Genomic DNA, 23,409 nt, shown 5'->3' on the forward strand with positions numbered 1-23,409 from the left:
AATTTTAGGTTTTGATTCACACACACATAACACAAAAACCAAAAAACCCCTCCAGTGGGCTCTGGCCTAAAATGTAAACCACACAGTAAGGATAAAAACTTCCTATCACTGCCTCTAACTCTCAAGGGCTATTCTGTCTCCAGCATCCCTAGAACCTTTTGTGTGGAACAACAGAATAAAACACTTTTGTCCTGGGGCCTGAAGGCCGTTGCCATGGCAGTGTGTCCAGAACGGCCCAGTGATTTGCCCCAAGTTGCCCGTGGCCCTGGCTGCAGATTTAACCCTGACTCCGGAGGGGGGTCAGCGGGAGCAGGGGCGCAGCCTCCTCCCCGGGGACAAATGTGCTGGACACACACATACACACGGCCTTCCTCGCTATTTCGCCATTTCTAACGAGCCACAAGGTTAAAAAGAAAAGGCAAAAGGAGCAGGGAGCGAGCTTTGCAACTTTCCAACAACTGGCCACAGGAAAATGGAGGCAAAGAGAACCCCACTTAAGAGAAGCTGAAGTGAATGTCGGAGGCCCCCTGAACCTGACATGGCCTAAGGCTCACAGCAGTGGTTCTCGATGAGGGTGATATTATCACCCCCACCCCACCCCACACACACCCCACAGGGGACATTTGGAAAAGCCTAGAGATGTTTTTGGATGTCCCCAATCGGCAGGGATCACCACTGGCATCTAGTGGGTAGAGGCTAAGGACGGGTGCCACAAAGAATGATCCAGCTCAAAATGTCACCAGAGCTGAAGAGGAGAAACCCTGGGATAGCAGAACCATTGTTTAGAGCCCTGGCTCTTGACTGGGGGCCATCTTGTTTCCCTTACCCCCACCCCGGGACATTTAGCACTGTCTGGAGACGTTTTTGTTTTGCACATCTTGGGGGTGCTACTGGCATCTAGTGGGAAGAGGCCGGGGATGCCACTCAACGTCCCAAAATGTCAACCGCGTGGAGGCTGAGGCCCGTGTGCTAAGGTTACAACGTACAATCCTGGTCTGTGGCATCCGGGTGATACTGCCACAGTCTAAAAGTAAAAAAACAGAAACAGTTAAAAAAGGCACAAAGTAACTCTGCCTTGCTTAAAATGTTGATAGAGCAGGAGGTCTCTAATGTTACTACATGTCAGAATCATCCAGAGAACATCTGGAAATCCTGATGTCCAGGCTTTACCCCAGACCAGAAGTTTGGGGGCCTGAGACTCTGGAATGAGTTTTGTTTTTTTAAAGAGTCCCAGCGATTGCAATGAACACCCCAGGTTGAAAACCCACTGAGAGAGCAGGGTGTTAACACATTCGGCTCTCCATAGGGCATGCTGGCTAAGAATGGTTTTTACATTTCTACAAAACTCAAGAGAAGAATAACTGGTGACAAAGGAAGGCTACATAACATGGAAATTTGCACCAGTCACATTTGTTGACATATTGTCCATCGTTGTTCTGGAACTAACACAGCAGAGTTGAGTAGGTGTACAGATACTACCCCTCTCTCCACAGAAAAGTCTGCAGACCCTTGTTGTAGAGCAGTGGCTCTTCAACTCTTACACCCATACAGAACCCCTGGGGATCTCATTAAAATGCAGGTTCTATTGAGGCAGGTCTGGGGAGAAAGACTTTTTTCTTTCTCACATTTCCCAGGTGATCCAATACTGCCAGACCTTGGACCGCACTCTGAGCAAGAGGGGGTCTCAAAGTGGGCTCTGGGTAGCCCTGGTGGGCCCCGAGATGCTTTCAAGAGGTCAAAGCCGTTTTCAAAGCAACACTGATGTTTTCTTCTCTTTTCACTGTGATGACATTTACACAGTAACCCTAGCGATGCCGTAGCATGAATCAGGCAGCAGCACTGAAGTGTACAAAGCATCAGTGCATTCTTCACCACCACGCACTTATAGTAAAAAAAAAAAAAAAATTAGAAAGGCAGTGGCACTTTAGAATGAACTTGATGATGCAGCAAAAATGATCAATTTGCTGAAATCTCAATGCTTGAGTACATCTTTTTAATCTGCTGTGTGATTAAATGGGAAGTATGCATACTGAACTATCTCAGTGGTCTGGAGGAAAAATTCTCATGCAGTTGTTTGAGTTGCAAGCTAAACTAGCACTTTTTTCATGAAACATCATTTTTTTTTTCCTTGAAAGAATGACCGAAAAACTCTAGTTTTCAGCTTTGGCTTGTTGGCAGAGGTTTTCTAGAGAATGTACAAAGTGAGTGATCACTTCAAAGAAAACAATCAACAGTATCTGTTGCCAGTCAATTTTGGAAAACTTATACCTTCAGAGTGAGATTGACAGCTTCCCAATACTTGAGACTTATTGATGAAATTGGTGGTGATATGAACAGATGTGATTTTTTTGATGCTGTAAAGACATGTCAGCATTTGGAAAATCTGAACAACTCAGAGAACCAGTATTTTCCAAATGACTAATGTGTGTTGTTAAAAAAGCATTTTTGATTATCAGATCCAATCAAAGTGCAAGATAGAGTAACACATTTTAATGAGACAGAGTATAAAAAGTTCATTGATATGGTTTCTGATTCCACATTACAAATAATCTTTAAGAAACCTCCACTTGTTGAATTTTGGTGTATTATCAAGGAAGAATTCCGGTTATCTGAAAAGAGTTTTAAGTCACTCTTTCCTTCTTAAGCTACATATCTGTGAGAGAACAAGTTTCAAATACATCAACCAAAACAAGATGCCCCAGAGTGAAGGCAGAGGAGATACAAGAGTCCAGTTGTTGTAAAGATTTGCAAAAATGTCAAACAATACCACCCTTCTCACTAAACTTTTGTTTGGAAAATAGTTATCTTCCCTAAACATTGTTTATGTAATGGGCTTGTTATTTTAAATAAACGCTTTAAAGTTATTAAAGAATACATATTTTCAGTTATAGTTTTTAAAACTTTTTAAACAAATCAATTTTATTGATACATATTAATAAATCATACAGTTCATCCAAAGTGTATAATCAATGGTATTTGGTGTAATCACATAGTTGTGCATTAATCACTTCAATCAACATTAGAGCATTTTCTTCAGTTATAGTTTTTTTTAAGATTTATTTTTATTTATTTATTCCCCCCCCCATTGTTTTTGTGCTCTCTGTCTTCTCTCTGTGTCCATTTGCTGTGTGTTCTCTGTGTCTGCTTGTCTTCTCTTTAGAAGGCATCAGGAACCGAATCTGGGACCTCCCATGTGGGAGAGAGGCATTCAATCACCTGAGTCACTTCAGCTCCCTGGTTTGTTTTTTCTCTCATTGTCTTTCCTCTTTGTGTCTCCTTGTTGCATCATCTTGTTGTGTCAGGTCACTGCACCTGCCCATTGCACCAGCTCACAGTCTTGCTTATCCTGTCCAGGAGATACTGCGAACTGAACCTGTGACCTCCTATGTGGTAGGCAGGAGCTCAATTGCATGAGCCACATCCACTTCCCTTCAGTGATAGTTTTAATTCAGAAAATATTGATAGATATCACCCAAAAAAGCAAATGCTTTCTAGTGTCCTCAATTATTTTTAGGAGAATAAAGAGGCCTGACACCCAAAAGTCCAAGAATCCCTGGATGTAGCGGATTAGGAAGGTAGTAAGAAGTCAATCTACACGCGGCTTCCTGTCAAACAGCTGAATGAGGAGTCACTTAAATGCTAAATCAGTTGTTTCCCAGATTTTTCTTGACTTTCTAACAGTCCTAGATGTAAAAGGTCAACATATAAAGCTAAGAATGCTGAAAACATTTCTAATGACATAAAGGGAAAGACTTTTCAGCAGATCCTATTAAATGCTTGTCTGAAAATCTATAAGAAGTTTTCTTTTTGACACATTTTGAAAGTCTGAAAATAGATTAACCTCTCACATTTGCGATTCAGCACAAGCACCAGATGATAAGCAATTGTATAAAAGTAAAATGCACACGGCTGGGAAAGAGCAAATTCAAGAACACTTGTCAGCCTCTTCCTTTGCCTTTGGTGTGGGAATGGGCTTCGGTTTTACTCTTACCCTAGTGAAGTGGGGGAGCAAAGAAGCAGGGTGATGGTCAATGAGTGAGGGAAGCTGGCTCTCAGTTCAGACAACACAGACTTAAAAAGATGAGTAGGGAGCTCAAGATTCTTGTGAACGCTTTGCAAAGTTAAACTTGAACGGCACTTGACCTCCTCTGACCATCTGGGCCTTCTCCCTATTTTCCTGGATTCCGTTCAATGCAGGGAGAGTCTGTTGAACTCCTGCTCTGTGCAAGGCTCTGTGCTGGGTTGGGGGGATGCTGCAGGGGTTCCCTTTGCCCCAGGCATTGCCAGTTGGGGGGTGGGGTGAGGGATCGTGTCATGAGAGGTGACACAGGGACATGGGGAGATATATGTCCTCCATCTACGCTGGGAAACTAAGGAAAGAGTCCGGGGTGGCAGTAGGGTAGACAGGCCTGGAAGCCCAAGAAGGATGCTATGGTCACGATGGATGGATGACATGAGGGAGGGAGAGTGGGGCCCACGCGGTCCCTGGGGCCTTGGGGAGAATTCAGGGGGTGGGTAAGTTTAGCAAGGACACCAAGGCGTGTCAGGGAAGAAGCCAGAAAGCAGGGGTGCCCTTCTGTGGGAGGCCTCCGAGAAACTGCCTGGGTTGCATTTGGCAGGCAACGGGGAGAGAGGGAAGAGCTGGAGCTGGCAGCCCATGGAGGCTGGATGGGAGCAGAACCCTTCCACTGGGGGATGGTGGCGGAATGGGTCTTTTTCAGTTTCATTTCAGAGGGGCGAGGACTATTCGCTGGAATCCGAAAGGATGAAAAAGCCGTGGAGCTACTAAGCACTCAATGCCACACAGAATTTTAGAGAAAGGGATGAATGAGAAGTTGCGAGAGAATTTGTGTGAACAAATCTTTATAAGGGTCATTCTAGAAAATGCAAACTAACCCAAGGGGACAGAAAGCAGATCAGTGAATGCTTGGGGAGAGGGGGTGAGAGGGAGGGATTGCAGAGGGGTCTGAGGAAACTTTCGGGGGTGATAGAGGCATTGCCACGTTGCTTGTAGTGATGGTTCTGTGGGCGTACACATAATGTGAAAAAGTATCAAATAGAACAAAATAAGTATATTTTAAATATAGGGAATATTTGCAGTTTATTGTATGTCAATGATACTACAAACTTAAAAAAAAAAAGGAGGGAAGCAGATGTGGCTTAACTGATAGAGTGTCCACCTACCATATAGGACGTCCAGGGTTTGGTACCCAGGCCTGCTGGCCCATGTGGTGAGCTGGCCCATGCGCAGTGCTGCTGTGCACAAGGAGTGCTCTGCCACATAGGGGTGCCCCCCACATGTGCAAGGAGTACACCCCACATGAAAAAAGCACAGCCTGCCCAGGAGTGGTGCCCCACACACAGAGAGATAATGCAGCAAGATGAGGCGACAAAAAGAGACACAGATTCCCAATGCTGCTGACAAGAATGCAAGTGGACACAGAAGAACACACAGCGAATGGACACAGAGAGCAGACAATGGGGGAGGGGGGAAGGGGAGAGAAAAAATAAAAATAAATCTTTAAAAAAAAAAGGAAAAGGCCTGTTTCAGTTAGATTTTACAAAAGACACTAGTAATTCAAAAGGGTTGCAGACGCCTTTGGAAACTAAGGACCTGGTTGAAAAAGACAGGAACCAGATCAACCTGGGGGGGAGGCAAAAGTGGGGGAGGGTCATGCATTGCAGTTAATTATCCCTGTCTCTTCAGTTGCTCTTTCTTCTTTTGACTAATTGTGGGAACATCTATACAACAAAAGTGTTCCCATCTCAATCACTCCCAAACATACCATTCAGTAGTTTTAATCATATTCATGATATTGAGGTAATGGAAGGGGGAACCATTACTAAAACTTTCCCATCTTCCCCAACAAAAACCCTATCACCTTTATACATTAATTTCCCATTCCCCCTGCCCCCAATCTCTGGCAACCTGTACTCTAATTTCTGTCTCTGAGCTTACCTATTCTCCAATATTTTCTGTGCAGTTACCATGGGGATTAAATGTAACATTCTAAATTTATAAGAATCGCCTTTGCTTTGATACCAATGTCACTTTAATAGGATATGCAAACTGTTCCTTTACCCCTCTGTCCCCCACCCTCACTTATTGTTACAAATGACATGTTTATGCATTATGAATTGAAAATCATTTACCATTATATTTTATACATTTGCCTTTTTGACCCCAGAGGAAGTAGAAAATGGAGTTACAATCCAAAAATACAACAGTACTGGCATTTCTATTTACCTATGTCATTACCCTTACTGAAGATCTTTATTTCTTCATGCAGCTTTGAGCTATTGCCATTTCATTTCAACCTGAAGAATTCTCTTTAGCATCTCTTGTAGGGATGGTCTAGTGGCAAGGAAGTCCCTTAGCTTTAGTTTATCTGGGAGTGTCTTAATCTCTCCCTCATCTTCAAAAGATGGTTTTGCTGGATATAGAACTCTTAGGTGGCAATATTTTGCTTTCAGCACTCTAAATATATCATCCTACTGCCTTCTTGCCTCCATGGTTTCCGAGGAGACATTGGCACTTAATCTCACTGAGGCTCCTTTGTATGTGGTAAGTTGTTTCTCTCTTGTGTCTTTCAGAATTCTCTACCTTTGGCGTTTGACAGTATGATGTAATGTGGTATGCTGTGGTGTGGGTCTATTTGGGTTTATCCTGTCTGGAATTCGTTGAGTGACTTGTATGTATACATTCATATCTTTTGATAAATTTGTGAAGTTTTCAGCCCTTATTTCTTTGAATATTCTCTCTGCCCCTTTCTTTGTTCTCCTTCTGGGTCTCCCACAATGAGTATATTACTATGCTTGATGGTGTCCCACAGGATCCTCAGGCTCTGTTCATTTATCTGCATTCATCTCTCTGCTCCTCAGATGGAATGGTTTCACAATTGTCTTACCTTTAAGTTCACAAATTCTTTCTTCTGCAGGCTCCAATCTGCTGTTGAACCCTTCCAGGGAATTTTAAATTTTTGTTTCTGTGGTCTTTAGCTCTGTTTGGTTCCTTTCCATAATTTCCATCTCTCTATTGATATTCTCTTTATGTTCATCTATCATTCTCCTGATTTTCTTTAGTTCTTTGCCCATGTTTTCCTTTAGCTATTTGAGCATATTTTGGTGCCAAGTTTTAAAAGTTTAAAAGTCTTTTTCTGGTATGTCCCTGGTTTCTAATATGCCCCTTCTCAGTGATGGTTTCTAATACTTTAATCTTCTCCTTTCTGGGCCATCACTTCCTAGGACTTTGTATGTTTTATAACCTTTTGTTGAAACCTGGAAATTTTGATATTTTAATGCGTTATCACGGCAATTTAGATTCTGAGGCATCTGTTCCCTAAGATTGCATCCAACTAATGATAGGACAGAGCTTCCTTAATTTCCAGGAGCTAACAAAGAAAAAAGAAGAAAGAAAGAAAAAGGAGGAAAAAAAGAGAGCACACCTTTCCTAGTCTTTGCAGACTGCCCTGTGGGAGTGCTCTCCTTTAGGGCCTATCCATACAATGAGTTTAGATAATAGCTCCAGGTCAAAGCAGAGGGGCTTCCCTGATCCTTTCTGCACATGAGTCTTGTCTTGAGTAGGCACTGTGTGGCCCTAGGAAATCTGTTTACACAGACATGAATGTCCCTCTTCCCTAGGAAACAGTTTCCTCATGGTCCCAGGCACTGCTCTATATGTCCTACAGTTGGCAATGCCTTTCCCCAGGTGGCACAACCTGACTGCTCTCCCATAGCATTCTGTAGGAGAGTTCCAGGAGCTGCTTTCTACATGTAGGACAAGTTCTGAGATGATAAGTCCCTTGGGCCACCATCTACACAGATTGGCCCAGATATACATGTTCCCAGTATGTACAGGAGGGTTATTCTGTTCCCTCTGGAACCAGGACTAGAGATCTGCACTGGGTGTGGGGCCAGCTCTGCACTGAACCAGTGAGGGGGGGGCAGCCAGGGCACCCCCAGATCCTACTGCTTTTAAGGGGTATATTTCTTGATTTGGTACTCGCCCTGTCATTGCAGTCCTTTAACTCTTTTCTGGAGCTTTGAGAAGGATGTTTCTGCCAGTTCTTTCTGGTTGTTCAAACCTTCCATGGGGGTACAGAGCCTGAAGCTTCTTACTCCACCATCTTGAACAGGGCAGGGCCACCCAGGAACATGAGTTCTTAACCAGCCTCCCTGGTAATTCTGATTCAGTGCATCAGAGAATCACACTTTGAAAAACCACTAGGACAAAGGGCCCCCGAAACTACATTTAATAAAATACAAATGGTATTTTATGTATCACAGAAATAAGTCTTGAAGGAGTCTGAATGGAACCACAGACTAAAGTAGATAATGGCATCCGTTTAACAGGACTTGCTTTATTACGGGAATACTCAGAGGGGCCTGAAAAAGGTCGGAGGGGTTGAGCTTCCAGAAAGAGCCAAAGGAGCCTCTGGAGAAGGGCTAAGCCTTGGCCTTGAGCCTGTGAACAGGGATCTCCTCAAAGGGTGCAAGGATTCTAGAGGCTGGAGGGCAGAGGGGGATGGATATTTCATGGAGAACATTTTAGGAAACCGAGTGACTAGCACAGTTTGTAGGTGTTACCTAATATAAGTAGACAGAATTTGCAAAGGGTGCTAAGAATGCCTCTCAGTCAGGAGAGGGCAACTTTTTTTTCCTGTAAAGGGATAGATGGTAAATATTTTGGCTGTTGCAACTATTCAACTCTGCTGTTGCAGTGTGAAAGCATCAGACAATCCATAAACCCATGGGCATGGCTGGTGCCAATAAATCTTTGTTTACCAAAAGCAGCCTGATCTAAGTCAAGCCCTCACAGCCACCCCTCTGCTAATGACCTCTGTGAGACAGCACCTAGAATGTCAACAGGATTGTTCTACTACCATGGACAGGCTGCTTCTCACCATTCCCCTTTCCTACCAGCCTGCAATTTCACCATTAACATTTTTCCTTGGGGTGAAAGCACTGTTCACAGAAGTTCCCCCAGATAAATGTAAGCACGCTGGTCTTCAGAGAAAGCATCGTCACATCTAAATGAAACTCTGACACCCAGAGCATTCCATTTAGGATAAAAGCCATTTTATATATGATTTTCATAGACATGGGAACACTAGGGGGACCCCTAGTTTGGGAATGAATGGAGCCCTCAAAAGCACAGCCTGGGAGGGTGGGAAGACTCTAGCAGCAGACTTCAGCCACTCACTAGCTACTTCGGAGGGTCTCCAGTTCCCTCTAAGGGTGGCAAAAGATTTCCAAACAAAATTAATTTCCATTCAGTGTAACTGAAAACATAATACAACGGGTATCATACATGAAGCAAAAACCAGATGTCACTATTTTTGTAAAAGGCTAGGAAACACTGCTTTCAACAGTCCAAGTCGGTGTCCCCAAAACGAGATGTTATGCCTGATAGAAATCACCAGATCGATACTCAGTACTGATCGATTAACTTTTCCTCTCTGCTTATTTTGTCTTCCTATTCTGAGCTGAGGATCAGAGAAGACCAAAAGGCAAAAGGAGTTCTAGATATCTGTTTTAGAACAGGATGGCATCGTTACATAATCAAGTGTTAATCATGTACTAAATATACAGACAAGAAAAAAGTTGAACATTCATAAACAATCAGAAAATTCTGTGTGCGTATATGCAGACAGACTGACGGATAATGGCTGACCTAGCACTCCATGGTAGATAATAAAAGTACTTCACTGCTCTGTTCTGGGTTGAATTGTGTCTTCCAAAAAGACATGCTCAAGTCCCAATCTCCACTGCCAGAAGCCAGGAGAGAGGCAGGGAACAGGTCCTTCCTCACAGGACATGTGACCCTGCTGACACCTTGCTTTCATGCTCCTGGCCTCTGGAACTGGGTGACGACCCATTTCTGTTGCTAGAAGCCACCCCAGTTTGTGGTACTTTAAGACACGCTCTATAGGACACATGATTTTTGAAAACCGTGGGTGATTTATAGACAAAATAATCGCTACATAACAGAACACAAAAGGCAAAGAATTCTAAAGAACCCGGACACTTCAGAGCATGAACTTGAGCAGCAGCGCACTTTGCGTTGACAGTTTGCTCCCATTTACCCAAAATGCCGAGTAGCTGGAAGCCACCACACAGGTGAAGGCAATATAAACTGAGGCCTCTCCTCCAAGCCAGGGGTTCTTAACCAGCGGTCTGTGAGCTGGAATTGAAACTCAAAAGAACACTATTCTTGTGGCGACGTGTTGGTGCAGGTGCGATCTATTTATTAAATAACACACAGTAGAGTGTGGACTTAGTAAGGGGTCCGTGGAACAAAACAGGGTAAGAACCCTCGGGGACAGAGCAGCACCATCAGAACCTGCAAAGTCTGATCAGACTGTGGCTCACAGTCGACGCCAATCCGCAGATGGAGGCTAGATGATGCACACCAAAGGAGGATGGCTTGTTCCCTTGAAATACATTTCAGGTGGTTTGGGGAAAGCACTCATGCTTAGGGGCCTTATAGAGACTTCTTCCCAAGCTCCCATCAACTGCTTTCTCCTCTGGCCCTAGGAAACAAGCCTTTCCCACCTTCACTGCCCCTGCACCCCCATCTCCTGCACCAAGATTTTAAACGAAGGAATCAAAGGAGGCATGCTTTCAGGTAAATAGATAAGAGAATCAAAGGACAAAGACACGATCCTTCAAATCAATCAGGACTCAGCACCCCAAAGAATGATCTGACAGTTCTTATGGATCCCTCCCCATAAATAAAGAAGAAAAAAAATCCTTTAACAATTCTGTGTACCCAAGGCCCCAACACATGTTTTCCAAAGATACAGATTTCTAGATCTCCTGAGGGTAAATTCCCTTCTTCCATTCCAGTCTCTAAGTACTTTCTCGAAATTAGTGCTTCTCCAACCTTTAGGCACATAGGAACCATGTGGGCAATCTGGTTAGTGGCAGATTCTGACTCAGCAGGTGTGGGGTGGGCCTGAGATTCTGCAGTTCTAAGGTGCTCCCAGGTGATGCTGATTCTGCGGGCCAGAAGATCACACTTGGAGTAGAGGTGGAGTATATTCTCTTAGAATATACTCTGAAGCCCTGTGTGACTCAATCTACAGGAGCCTGGAGATATTCCACATCATTCCATACATATTAAGCACAGTATTCCCTCTAGTGCAGATTTAGCATTAAGAATTCCTTCTTTCACCAGTGCCACCCTCTCAGGGTTAAGTCCCCAAGGCAGCATCACCTGGGGTTGCCCATGGAGCCATTCAGCTTTGATTTCCTGTGGGCCTAGAGAAGATGTGAATATTATCTGCCCAAGGAAGTGAAAAGAGAAAAAGAAAAGAAAAAAGAAAAAGAGGAAAAGGAGAGGAAAGGAAAGAAAGAAAAAAGAACCATGGTGAAAGAGTAACCATCCAAATTCTAAAAATGTAATTCCACTGCGAAGTGAAAGCGAAAAGCAAAACCTGAAAAGGCCAAGGCAAAGGAAACTGGGACGACCTTGACCTTGCCAGTGGGGATAAGGAAGTTGGTGGAGGTCGCCTTTGGCAAAGGTTTCCTAGTCAGCCTGCATCAAAACCTCTTTTCCCTCCTACGGAAGGAGACTGAAAACTCAGTCACAAAAAAGACTCCAAAGCCATATGGAGTTCTTCATGTTTTACCTCACACCATCTGCTTTGAGATCTAAGTAAAGAATGGCAACTGCATTGATTTGGGAGCTGACAAAATCTCCAAGCAACTGGGGAGGTGATGGCACGCCTGGGTTAGGACCTTTGAGCCATGGCCCTTGCTGGCCCCTTTACACCATGACCCATAAGTTCTATGGGGCTGGCTCTGGACTCCCACTCTGGGCAAGAACCTGCTCGTTCATGGAATTCTCGCTTGCAAGATCACCAGCAACCTGACACCATTAGAATTCCACAACCTCTCATCGTATCAGTCCAGAAATCCAAAGAAAAAACTCTGAAAACTAATGATTTCTTAACCTAATTCACTGGGCAGGCAAACCTGTCCCAACCTGAATTCACTTGGGGTCAAACCCTGGCCTGAATGGAAAAGAGGCTATTTACAGCCCCCAGGTCTCCAACTTGGGCCCTCCAGAAAGATTACTGCGTAGGTTGTATGGGAGCACCCCACATCTTGCTTGTGGCATTGTGTGGTATACGATGCATGCACCATATTACCTTTCGAAAACCCCCAAATTCAGAATTCTGAAGCAAATCTGGTCCCAAAGTTTTCAGAAAAGGGCTGTGGCTTGGACTACCCATATTCTGGCATTTGGTTATAGGGTCAAATGCACACAAGTGTCACCCCAATGCGCTTAAAAGGAACTGCTCAACAAGTGGAGAAAATTCTTTAGGAATCGTGGATAGAACTTTTGGGTTTATTTGACCTGGGCATGAACCCTCTATGTCCACATTTTCAGTGACTTGCACTACAGTTCCGCTTTGGCAAACTCATTGAGTCTTTGCTAACTGAGATGAGTATTAAAAATGCAGACTTTAGGAATGCTGAGAGGTGGATGTTCAACTGTCCGGCATTCTCCCCGTTCTGGCTCTCGAATCGGCTAAGGCACCCTTCACCCAGATCCAGCACCTGGCGCTTCCGAGAGACCAGAGTCCCTGGTTCGCCAAGAAGCCAGGAGCTGGGCTTGATGAACCTACCTGGTAGGTTCTGATCCTAATTTCTTGGGCTTTGATTTTTTCTTCTCAAAGGCAGCAACTGCTATTAAAACAGAGCAATGCAAAGCTGCGTGGCCAGGAAGACATGGAGGGCTATTCAAGGTACCCTTGGAGAAGAGACTTCTAAAGTATCCTGGCTCCATTCTTGGCCCTGTGGGTGGACACTTGTGGACACCCGCCCCCCCCCCCCCGCCTCAGTTCTGGATTGGTTGTGGTTAACCCAAAGGCATATCTGACTGTAAGCTGCTCCCTTTGAGAAGAGAGTTGAGCCTAAGGAAAGAGGGAGGAAAGAGGAGAAAGAGGAGAAAGATGGGGTGGAATGGAGAGGGAAGAGAGAAAAAGATGATTAAAAAAGTTTTAAAGGGCCAATTCCACCCACACCCACGCGAGCAAATTAATGCATCAAGCAAAACAGAATATCACCAAATGGAAAGAGCCATTACAATAAAGCAAACAGTCAACTTGCTATTAGAATTCATCCCAAGGCTGTATTTACCTGGACTGCTCAAGGGGCTAGCCCTGTCCCCCAGGGTTGGCACAGGATGGTACTGGTGGTTCTTTGAGCCTGGGTACATCCAGTGGTACCTGCCAATTTCCATTTCAGCTCTGCTGTTCACTGCCAATTTCAGGTGGCAAAGAGTCAGTGTCTCTATCTCCATGCAAGATTCTATATCAGCATTTTCACTTATTCTTTTACTACATAGTTAAAGGAAATGGGGGAGTTAAAAATACGCTATTGAAATGCAACCTTCAGTACGAACTCATCAACTCAGCGTGACAGAAATTGAGAGTGCTCGAGTCTCTACTCCGATTTTGAATTTGTTACTTAAATCACCAAAATTGTCTTTTCTTGCTTTGTTTTCTCCATCTTTCCCCACCCCTCTGCCCCATTAGATCGTTCATTTTGGGCAGACACTATTTTTTGGTGAAAATCTGGCATCTTACAATAATATTTTTCTTTTTCTTTTTTCCAGATCAACAGAGCAATATAATTATTGCCAGCTGCACAAGCAAAGGTGAATACAGACTCACTCTCCGTAATGGTAACCAACTCCAGTCCTGAAAATCTGGCAAATAAACCCATAGCCTGCTGAATCTTGGATGAAATGCCTGTACTCCCACAGACATCTGTGGTATCCTGTAGCCTCATCTTAAACTCAGTACTTCAGAGTCTAGAATGTTCTGGATTAAATCCTGTTCCAATTATCTCCCAACATATTATAGTGAAATGGCTGCTGGCCTTGGGCTCAAATCACTGCCAACTCACACACATGGTGACAACTGGGCTCTGGGGGACTCGAATCCCATTTCTGACAATGTGACTATATTTCCCACTTCCTAGGGGCTTGGGGAGGAAAATACCTACCAAGTTGTCTAGCACATAGTAGGCTGCTGGTAACTGTTAGTTGGAATTTAAATCCTGAAATCCCGAAGAGACTATAAGGTCACTATGGCCAGTTTATGTCTGAGAATCCCATGAAGTCTAATTAGGGGTAGGTCCCTTTGGATGCCACAAATATTTAGGGATAAAAAAGATGATTCTGTCATAGGTGTGGGTAATTATTCCATCAGAAGATCAGGCATAATTCTCCATTCAGTGCCTCAATCACTGAGGACAAGAATTGAGCAAACAGCCACATCAGAAAGGAAACAAGCAAATGTACTGACCACTTGAATGTACAGCTTCACAAAGCCACTCTTTATGAAATCCTAACTCCATTCTCCACCATCTCCGAACACTCTCAAGAAATTTCACATTGGATAGCAGAGACACTTTTTCTAGGTGGTATTTTAGAGAAAACCCTTTTGACTTCAAGGTAAGGTAAGAAAGTCTTAAAAGGGGAAAAAACATGTTGGGATAAGATAGAAGAACATAAGGAAATTTTGGCTGCTGCTGCTGTTTCTGTGGTGGGTAATGATGAGGGCCATAATATACAGAGTGATTACAATGTGCTAGTCATCGTGCTGAGCACAGTGCACTAGTTACCACATTTGGCAAAACATGAAACAGGTACTACTATTATTATTATTGCCTATACAAATGAGGAAACTGAGGGCAAGGAGAAAGTAAGTCAGTTGCCTAAGATATTTGTCCAAGAAATGATCCCTAGAAGTAACTAAGAGACAAAGACTAAGCTTCCTAGAAAAACTATTTGCTGGGCAAGGTCTTTGAAAGCTCTATTTATCATCCTTCATTTTTAGCTATTATTTAAAATACTAAAGGCAAGCCATAACCACATTACAGAATATAGCAGAGGTCAGCAGTATACAGCCTCCTCTTTTTGTAAATAAAGTTTTACTGGGACAGAGACATGCCTGTTGGTTTACACACTGTCTACGCCTGTTTCCTTGGTCCTACCACAGATCTAAGGAGTTGTGAGAGAGAGTTGTGTGGCTCATAATGTCTGAAATATTTACTCTCTAGCCCTTGACAGAAAAATTGTACTGACCCCTGCTGTAGAATATAGCATAGAAAGGCTTGGATATAAAAAGAATTTAACACAACTAATAAAATCAGCATATAAAATAGGAAACTTTTTTATTTTCTCTTACCGCACACTCTCTGAAGAGAACTATCACTGGGCTGGCTAAGGATCAAAATTCTCCTCCTGGCCTTGCTGTCTGCTCTTGAATCTGCTACCAGTCCACAAAACTATGTATGAAACCAAGATCAAACTCCATCTAATGGTCCCTAATACGAGTTAGCACCCTTCTCCTCCTATACGTGAGCTGAGAGAAGGGAGGAAGGGTGATGTTTCAAAGGAGAACATTATCAAACGAACGAAGAAATGAAGAAGCAAAGGGCCAACGAAGCACGCACAGTTGTGAAGCTGGGAGTGTCGTCCCAATGTCTCAAAAGCCAGTGTGCTTCACCTTTTTCCTCTGTCCCATGGACATCTCTGGTCCTGCCCAACCATCTCACATGTGTTGTACATTTGTTCCAGAAGGGACAAGGGAAGGAGAGTGACTTTGGAACCAGTCCAATTCATCACCAGTCCCAGAGTGTGAGTGTGTATGTGTGTGTGTGTGTGTGTGGGGAGTCTATATCATGGGGACAAAGGCTCTTTCAGATGCTGGCAGACTAAAAAAAAGTTATTTTATTAAGATAATTATTACTTACTTTAAATTTACCTGGACATCCAAATCACAGGTAAACAGGATTTAAGATTATAATCTCAATTTCAAGGAAGGCAAATCTTAATGTCAAGAATTCTTTTTTCAAGGTTAGTTGATGAACTAGCAAGGCTGAATCTTGAAAAGCATGCTAAATGGGAATGATAATGTACAAGCAGGAGATGCACCAAATGGCTCATTAAGATCTTTTCCATATTCCAATTTTCTAAAAATAAAATCAAATAAAGTAAAAGCAAGCTGTAACATACCTACCACATATGTCCAGCACCATCTGGTGGGCCACACTTTTCTCTACAGCCTATTCCCCAGACACTCTTCAGATGTCCTCCTTGGCAGATTGTTACAGAGAAGAACTGTATCTAAAACTTTCTCTGTACCATATTCACATAGTCAAGTTAGAAAATGTCAGGAAAAATTTCCAAGTCAAATCACTTGTGGACCATCAGGAAAACTATAACATTTAAAATGTGTCCCTTTGGTTTTTTAGCACACAAGCCATGTATTCTAGAAAAGAGCTTTTCTTCCTAGACAAAATAGGGGAGCCGAAAGTGCACTCATGTTGCTAATTTTTTTAAAAGCACAAGAAATTAATATCTATTTGATTGGAAAAGATTAAAATGGATGTGATTTTTTTTTAACCAAGGCAACAATTGGAATTCCTTTCTTACTTTGACTGTATCCTGCAATTTGTTTTAAATTGCACATTGTTTCCGATTTTCCACATTTTTCTTCCTATGTGGTTAGGAACTTAATTTGATGCCTGGAACTCTGGAATTTATTTCAATGACTCATGGGGATTCCGCGATCCTAACTATAATTGTTTCTGTTGATGCCAATTTTCCATATATAATAAAAATAATTTTCATCATGGATACTTAGGTTGTTTCTCACATAATAGAGCATACAAAGTTGTTCTTATGAGTCACTTGTTTTTTCAACTCCATGATTACGTACTCCAGGCAATTCCAGATGCATTCGTTGCTACAAATGAATTGACATCAAGCCCTGCTCCACGGAAATAAATGGAAACCCAACTCTCCATCTCTTTATGGCTGGTTCCCATGATCTATTTCCTTTGATTCTGTCCTATTCATTTCCCCCACTTATTCCATTTCAGTGAGTCTGCTTACTCAATTCTCACAATTTGATTTAATTTAATACTTCCAATTTAAAAAAATGGTCATTCGCAATTGTTTAGCATTTCTTACATGAAAAAACCTGCCTGCTGTCCTTAAAAATCCCTGAATGTCTACTAAATACTCCTTGTGAATTTTGGTCATCCAGTAGTGTTCTGTAACAAAAGCCGTGAGAGCAGTCCAAAACACTTTGAAGGATTTGGAATAATTTTTGTTTAAAATAAGAACAAAGCCATTTCTGATTTAGCGTAAAGAAAACAGCTCTTTGAAGAAGTTGGTGAATCACAATAGCTGGGATGGGTTGTCCAGCCCTAACTCCCAGGAAGGACATAACTAGAAAAGCTGAGGTCGATTTAGAAAGCTGGATTTGCATTCTTAATAAACACTGTAATAACCATCCAAAGCTATTTATTCACACGCTCTTCAGTACTAGCCTTTGAGCAATAGCACTCCAAATGAAAAGACAGGCCTCGCCCCTAGTGCCGACAATCAAAAGAGAAAGGGAGAGGAGGAACAGAGGGGAAAAAAAAATAGGAGCATTAAAAATTCCATGTGATGTGACAAAACGTATAAGATTGAATTTAGTGAATAAAATCCCTTGCTAGGCGCTTAAGAGAAAAAGCAACACAACACAACGCAACAGATCCCCCGCTGAAGAAATGCATAATGCGTTCTGTGAGTAATTAGGCCAAAATTTTAGATGTTAAGTTCAACGCAATAAACACTTATTTGATAAGCTTAAAATTAAATCCAAAAGCAATACTGGAATGGCAAGCATGCGCAAACATTTGCGGCTATAGTTTTATGAGTATGTATGTGCCTTTAATGACGAGGGCAACTGCAAAGAAGCTACTTGTGTGAGTTTTGCCTGTGCAGCTGGCACACGAGTGTGTTCATCTAAATGAAGATTAGAAGATGGCCCCATTCAGATCAACATTACTGGCAGGTCACAAAGCAGTCACAGCCCCTGTTGCTGCAGATGAGTAAACATAAATTACCTGGCTCACATCCTTATTCAAACATCTAGTGGACATGTGATGATACCTTTTGGTAACTGGGGTATTTTTGAATTATTTAAAAAAGAGCTAGCATTTATCGACTTGGGTAATTTTTAAGGTTGCTCGGGGAATTAGCTTTTGCCTCTAATTTTGTCTCTAAAATCATAGCTAACAAGTTTTCCTACACAGGTTTGTCAGGGGTGTAGTGGCAGCTGGCGGATGTGTTATCAAATAATATTTAATTACCATGAAATAACAACAGTCCATAAAAGTAAATTCTGATGGGTTACACATTGGGTAGCAAGAACTTTCAGGAGGTTTTTATTGTCCTCGCTTGCTTCTGGAGAGAAAAACTAAAAGGTATGTTTTTGCAGATAGCCAAACAGTCTTACCGTTTGGCAAACACCATGTTAATACAAATTAAAATTATGGACTAAACGCAATCATCTATTTCAGGGAAAAAATGCTATAACCCGTGGGAGGCTTTCTCGAAACAAGGCCCTTACATTGTTTTATCCCCCATGCATGCAATCAACCTAGCCTCTCATCATCATGGCAATGAATCTTTAAACTTTTATCTCAGTTCCACCGCTGAGTAACATCCTCAAGGGCGGCTGTTCTTGCTACCTGAGCACTTAGGAAGGAAAAAAACACAGACATATACACACATATAAGAAAGGCCAGAGTTATTTTTGGAGGGTGAGTGGGGCGGTGGGTCTGATGTCGGGCTTAAGCTCAACTCCCAATTTAAAAACGAAATTGCGTCTGTTTAGGATGTTAAGAAAGGACTGTGCACAGAAGAAATGCCAGATAAAAACAGGGAGTCTCTGCTCCGGCATGCTGCTAAGTGGAACTATGTGAAAGTGCTGTTTTTATGGTTAACAATGGTTGTCCATCAGCAAGTTCACATGCTTCAACCTATAGATTCCTAAGTAAAAAATACATTAATCGCTGGGTCTCCATCCTGGAGAATTACTATTGCTCAGTGACTGTCAATGGCCCCAGGGCCGTGAGAAATAACCTTGGGAAAGAGGTTCTTCCAATTAGAGCCCTCGCAGTTACAGGGGATGGTCTGTGGGTCTCTGCCACTCTCTCCCTTTGGGTGGGGAGAGAGAGTACAATGCAGTGAGATGCCATTGAACTAACAGGGGCTGAGCTGATTCTATGGGCTCTCGAACTTGAAATCAGCCCATCACCTAGGAAAAGAGAGATTCATGCGAGCTGCTCTTCTCTGCCATGTGCTTCCCACAAAACATGTTCTGGGATTCCTTTTAAGGAAGAGTGCCTTTATCGATAGTCCTTCCCCAAATTTCCAGATCATAAGGGATGGTCCCCCTCCCCTCCCTTTTCTATCAGCACTGGCCACCAGGGCTCACACCCCTTCTCTCAAGTCCCACAGTCATCAGGAATGGATACACTGGAAGAGCAATCATATTAGAATAAGAAAATAAGTGAATCTCCAAATCCCTCCAGCCTCAGCGGGACAAAAGCACATTTAATCCGCGAGCCGCTCTTTAGCCTTAGCAGAACACAACACATTCCAGTCCCTGGAATACGTCTCAGGCTTCTAAGCCTTAGGAAGGGCAGAACACAGGACCCACGATATGCCTAATTACACTAACCACCACCACCGCAAGACAGTTTGCCCAATCCACCTGCCCAAGGTGCCAAACTACAGAGATCCTTCTACAAAATAGCATGGTCAGCATAGCAAGATTGGGAACAGGACTGGATGAAAGAGAGAGGCTGCCCGATTAATTGAACATCAGCCTCCCCGGGCAGGGGGGCGGGGGGACCAGCCCTGACAGCAAGACCCTGCCCCAGGGACGGTTTCCGAGCCATTTCTCAAGCGACAAAGGCCGGCTCTCCCTCTCGCAGCACCCCCGGTGGAAAGCTTTAACCAGGCTCTCGGCAGCGCGCTGGGTACCTTTTCGCTCTTGGCTTTGTTCTGTGTTTTCCTCCGCTGCAGTTTCCATGGCTGGCTTCATACCATCCACCAAAAATGCTTTTGCCCCGCTCCCCCCAACGCGCGCGCACACACACACTTTGCCCCCTCCTCTTCCTTTTCTTTTGGGCTCCCCTCCGTGCGTCCCTTTATTGACACCCGTGGGACTAAGCGGGTCTGTTCTTCCCGACAGCAGATCTCAGTCCCTCCAAGCTGCAAAAGTCTCGTCGGCGGCAATTGGCCTCTGCCCGCGGGTCCACGAAAAGCCCGCTGCCAAGGCGCAGGATCGCCGAGGATCCCGGTTATAAAACAGCCATTCTGTCCCCGATTGTGCCTCGGGGCTCAATGCGGCTCTGAGGGGGGCAGGCCCCACTCCCCCGCCCCGGCTCGGCCTCCTCCCCCTCTTTCTCACACGCGCTCTCTTCTTTCTCCAGCCCCGGCTGACTGCACCCAGTGAATGCTAATGAATTCTCCCAGGAAAGAGGAGATTTGTGACATCAGAGGAGGGAATGTGAAGGAGAAAGAAAAGAGCCCCCTCCCACCACGTGACTCCGCTGGTCAAGCCACAATCTGTGTCGTCTCTCGGGAGAATGCCAGTCCTCCAATGAGCGCCACTCTGCCTTTCCCGTGGGACCCTTTTATGGCGCCCCGCCATCTGATTTCTTTCATTTGCCCCCTAACCTGGCAAAATACCTTCGAAGGACTTGCCCATGGTCTCCATGATATTTGTTTTCTCTAATATTTGTCTTTCTCACCATCAATCTCAATCTCTCTCAGATGGACAGATAGATGGATTGATCTTAAAATATATATACTTCATATATATAAAAGAGGGAGAAAATATATAAGAAGGAAGAAAAACCCAAACACGGGCTTCACATCAGCAGTGTAGCCATTTCTTCTTAGAATCCATCCCCTCATCTGTAGCTTACAGATTTGTAATAGTCCGAGGAATTTTAGCTCAAGCACAATTTAGAAGGTACTCCTCCTTCTTGAAAAATAAGTATAATGTGCTACAGGGACATCTAGCTGACGTTTCAGTGGCTTCCTGGAGTGAAAATTGAGAGAGGGCTTTTCTTGCTGGGTGCCATTATTTTGCGGATGGAATTTTAGTCATTACAACCCTCATTCGAAGTTAGAAGGGTGTTTTCAAGAGTATTCTAATTGTCCAGCCTGGAAGCTCTCGTACCAGTAAGGATACTGGTGGTTGCTTTCACAAGCCTTCTCCATAAACTGGGATGAAGGTTCACAACCCGTCCAAGTGTGTAAGCCTGCCTCTTGCCTATAAGCTACAGGTTTCTATTTCTGCACCATTTTTTTAAGCATTTGGCGGACCCGCTTCCCTTCGCTGTCCCTATATCACTCACACACAGACACATGCAAAAACACTTGTAGAAACTCTGGTCAGAGGTAGCAACAGCCATGGGAAACACAGATGAAGGATGCAGGGGCTGTGAACGGACTGCACACCTTGCTTGAGCCTAACACCCATCTTGGACACAAATATAAAGACAACTTGGGGATCACCCTCTCCTGAAAAATTTTCTCCCAAGTTTGAGTGTTTGTTACTCAACACGTTTTTTCAAAAAGTGAATAAGATCCCGAATCAAAATCCTCTAACAACCTGATCTTTTAATTCATTAGTTTTAGATAATCCTCAAAGCTTTCTACATTTAATACCTGTGGCCCTGTTAAACATAGAAGAGATTTTGAAAACCAGTTTGGCCCGTTTCAATATTTCCATCTGGCCTTTCACATTAACTGTGGTCCCAGGAAACCAAGCCTGCAACAAAATGTTCCCTTAAATCATGGTCACCTCAACATTACTGTCTCACAAGGAGGGGACTGAGAACCACGATGAGTTGAAAACTGCTGATTGTTAAAAAGAGCTCAGTTTTGGGGTAACTACTGAGATGGAAAGGCCAATAATAGCTCCTAACAGGATGGTCTCAAGCATTTTTGCAAAGACTACTTAGGTCCATTCAGGCAGAAAGATGGTAATTGTTGTTTTGTGACAGGCTTTTTCCCCTTCAACAGTTCAAAGGAGAATTAAAACCAAAACAAAATTCAATTCAGCACAAAGGGGGACAATTGTGATTAGCTATGTTATTGTTTTTTTGTTGTTGTTGTTTTTTTAAAGGGACTAGCAAAGTCATTCAATTAGAGAACTGGCAGAACAGAATAATTTGATTTTTGGGCTATTACTTAATAACATTATTTTGAAATGGGTATTAAAGTGGAGAGGCAGAATATGGAAGACATTCTGAGTTTAAGGACAAGTCTAGTTCTGTATTAAAGTCATCAAAATAAAAGTCATTGGACAAGATGGTCACAAGTCCTCCAGTGGAGACCTTTATTCACTTTCCACCTGAACATGTATATGTAAGTGAACATCTCCATCACTTTCACCTTATGCACATCACCATTTTCTTTTCAGTAGGCAGATAAAAGTATGGCAATTCTACAAGTTACCATAATTGATGCTTGAGAACCCATTCAAATTGGAAAAATTTAATAGGAAATGTGTCAGCAGCAAGAAAGAAAACAGAGCACATCTTCGTAATATTTCTGAGGTCTGCATTCTGTTGGGGCCAGAAAAATTGGGAAATGTAGAATGAGTAGAATTGGAAATGTCTCCCAGAGCTGAAAGTAATTCTTGGAGGCCCCTGCTTTAAGGCAACCTGGTTAAGGAAGAGAAGAATACTTCTGGAAAGCAAGAAGTGAGTAATAAATATTGACACAAAATGGATGTTATAAAATTGCTGATATTGACCAAGAAGTACAGCAATGTCTCAAGTTCTGACTTATCTATTTGCAAGTCTGTAGAAATCGGCTCAGCTCAGCAAACGTACAGAATAACCTCCTGCGGGCTAACACCTATCAGAAGCACAGATGCAAAAGAGGTGGAACTGTTGAAGGAGCACGCAGGCCAGTGGGACACAGATAACCCCACCTAGGGTTATACTAACTGCTCTGAGCACTAAGGGATCATGGAGAGAGAAGATACGAAGAGGACAAGAGGGATTTGGGGGAAGCTTTGCAGAGTGCAGTTCGCTAGGGCAAGGCGGTTAGAACCCTGCTGGGAAGAGCAAGGAAAGGAAGGGTACCCTCCCAGGGAAAAAACTGAAAAGCATAGGAAAGGGAAAAAAGGCTGTTATCAAAATTCTGGGGGCCGGCTTTTCTGGTGGAGATGGCCCAGAGGACAGGGTGGTAGGGATGGCGGGTGGGAGGTGGCTAATCAAGTAAGTTGGGGACCAGGTACTCCAAAATGTTTAGCCTGGAGGCAGTGGGTGGAGACGGAAGGCTTTAGAGCAGATCCGATCTGTGCTTTACCAAGGTTATCCTGTTGGTATTATGTAAGACAGAGCAGGGTGGGACGAGACTACTGCATGGCAAACAAGTTAGGAGTCTTTTGAAATAGTACACAAGAGGGATGGTGAGGATTCACCGATTCTAACTAGCTAGAATAGGCAAACTGATAGAGATGTTAAGTACAGGTTACCAGGGGCAGGTGGAATGGGAAGTTACCGCCTAATGGGTAC

The 23,409-nt window shown here is 43.4% G+C and overlaps 1 protein-coding gene across 6 annotated transcripts in view; it reads right to left on the bottom strand.

Moving 5' to 3' along the window:
* GPM6B (glycoprotein M6B) overlaps positions 1-23,409 on the bottom strand; it is a 162,446-nt gene that overhangs the window by 21,913 nt on the left and 117,124 nt on the right. For 2 of the 6 annotated variants that reach the window (XM_004459109.4, XM_004459110.4), the window contains exons 1-2: positions 19,850-20,403; positions 13,150-13,269 (exon numbers count right to left, since the gene is read on the bottom strand). The exons of 2 other annotated variants lie outside the window; for them this stretch is intronic. In XM_004459109.4, coding sequence (XP_004459166.1) covers positions 13,150-13,269; positions 19,850-19,910 — 181 coding nt within the window. In that variant the 5' untranslated portion in view covers positions 19,911-20,403. Of the gene's footprint in view, positions 1-13,149; positions 13,270-19,849; positions 20,543-23,409 lie in introns of those variants that run through there. 2 more of the 6 variants (XM_004459111.4, XM_004459113.5) reach the window with 2 other exon arrangements.

The sequence above is a fragment of the Dasypus novemcinctus genome, chromosome X (assembly GCF_030445035.2).
Source record: "Dasypus novemcinctus isolate mDasNov1 chromosome X, mDasNov1.1.hap2, whole genome shotgun sequence".
Lineage (NCBI taxonomy): Eukaryota > Metazoa > Chordata > Mammalia > Cingulata > Dasypodidae > Dasypus > Dasypus novemcinctus.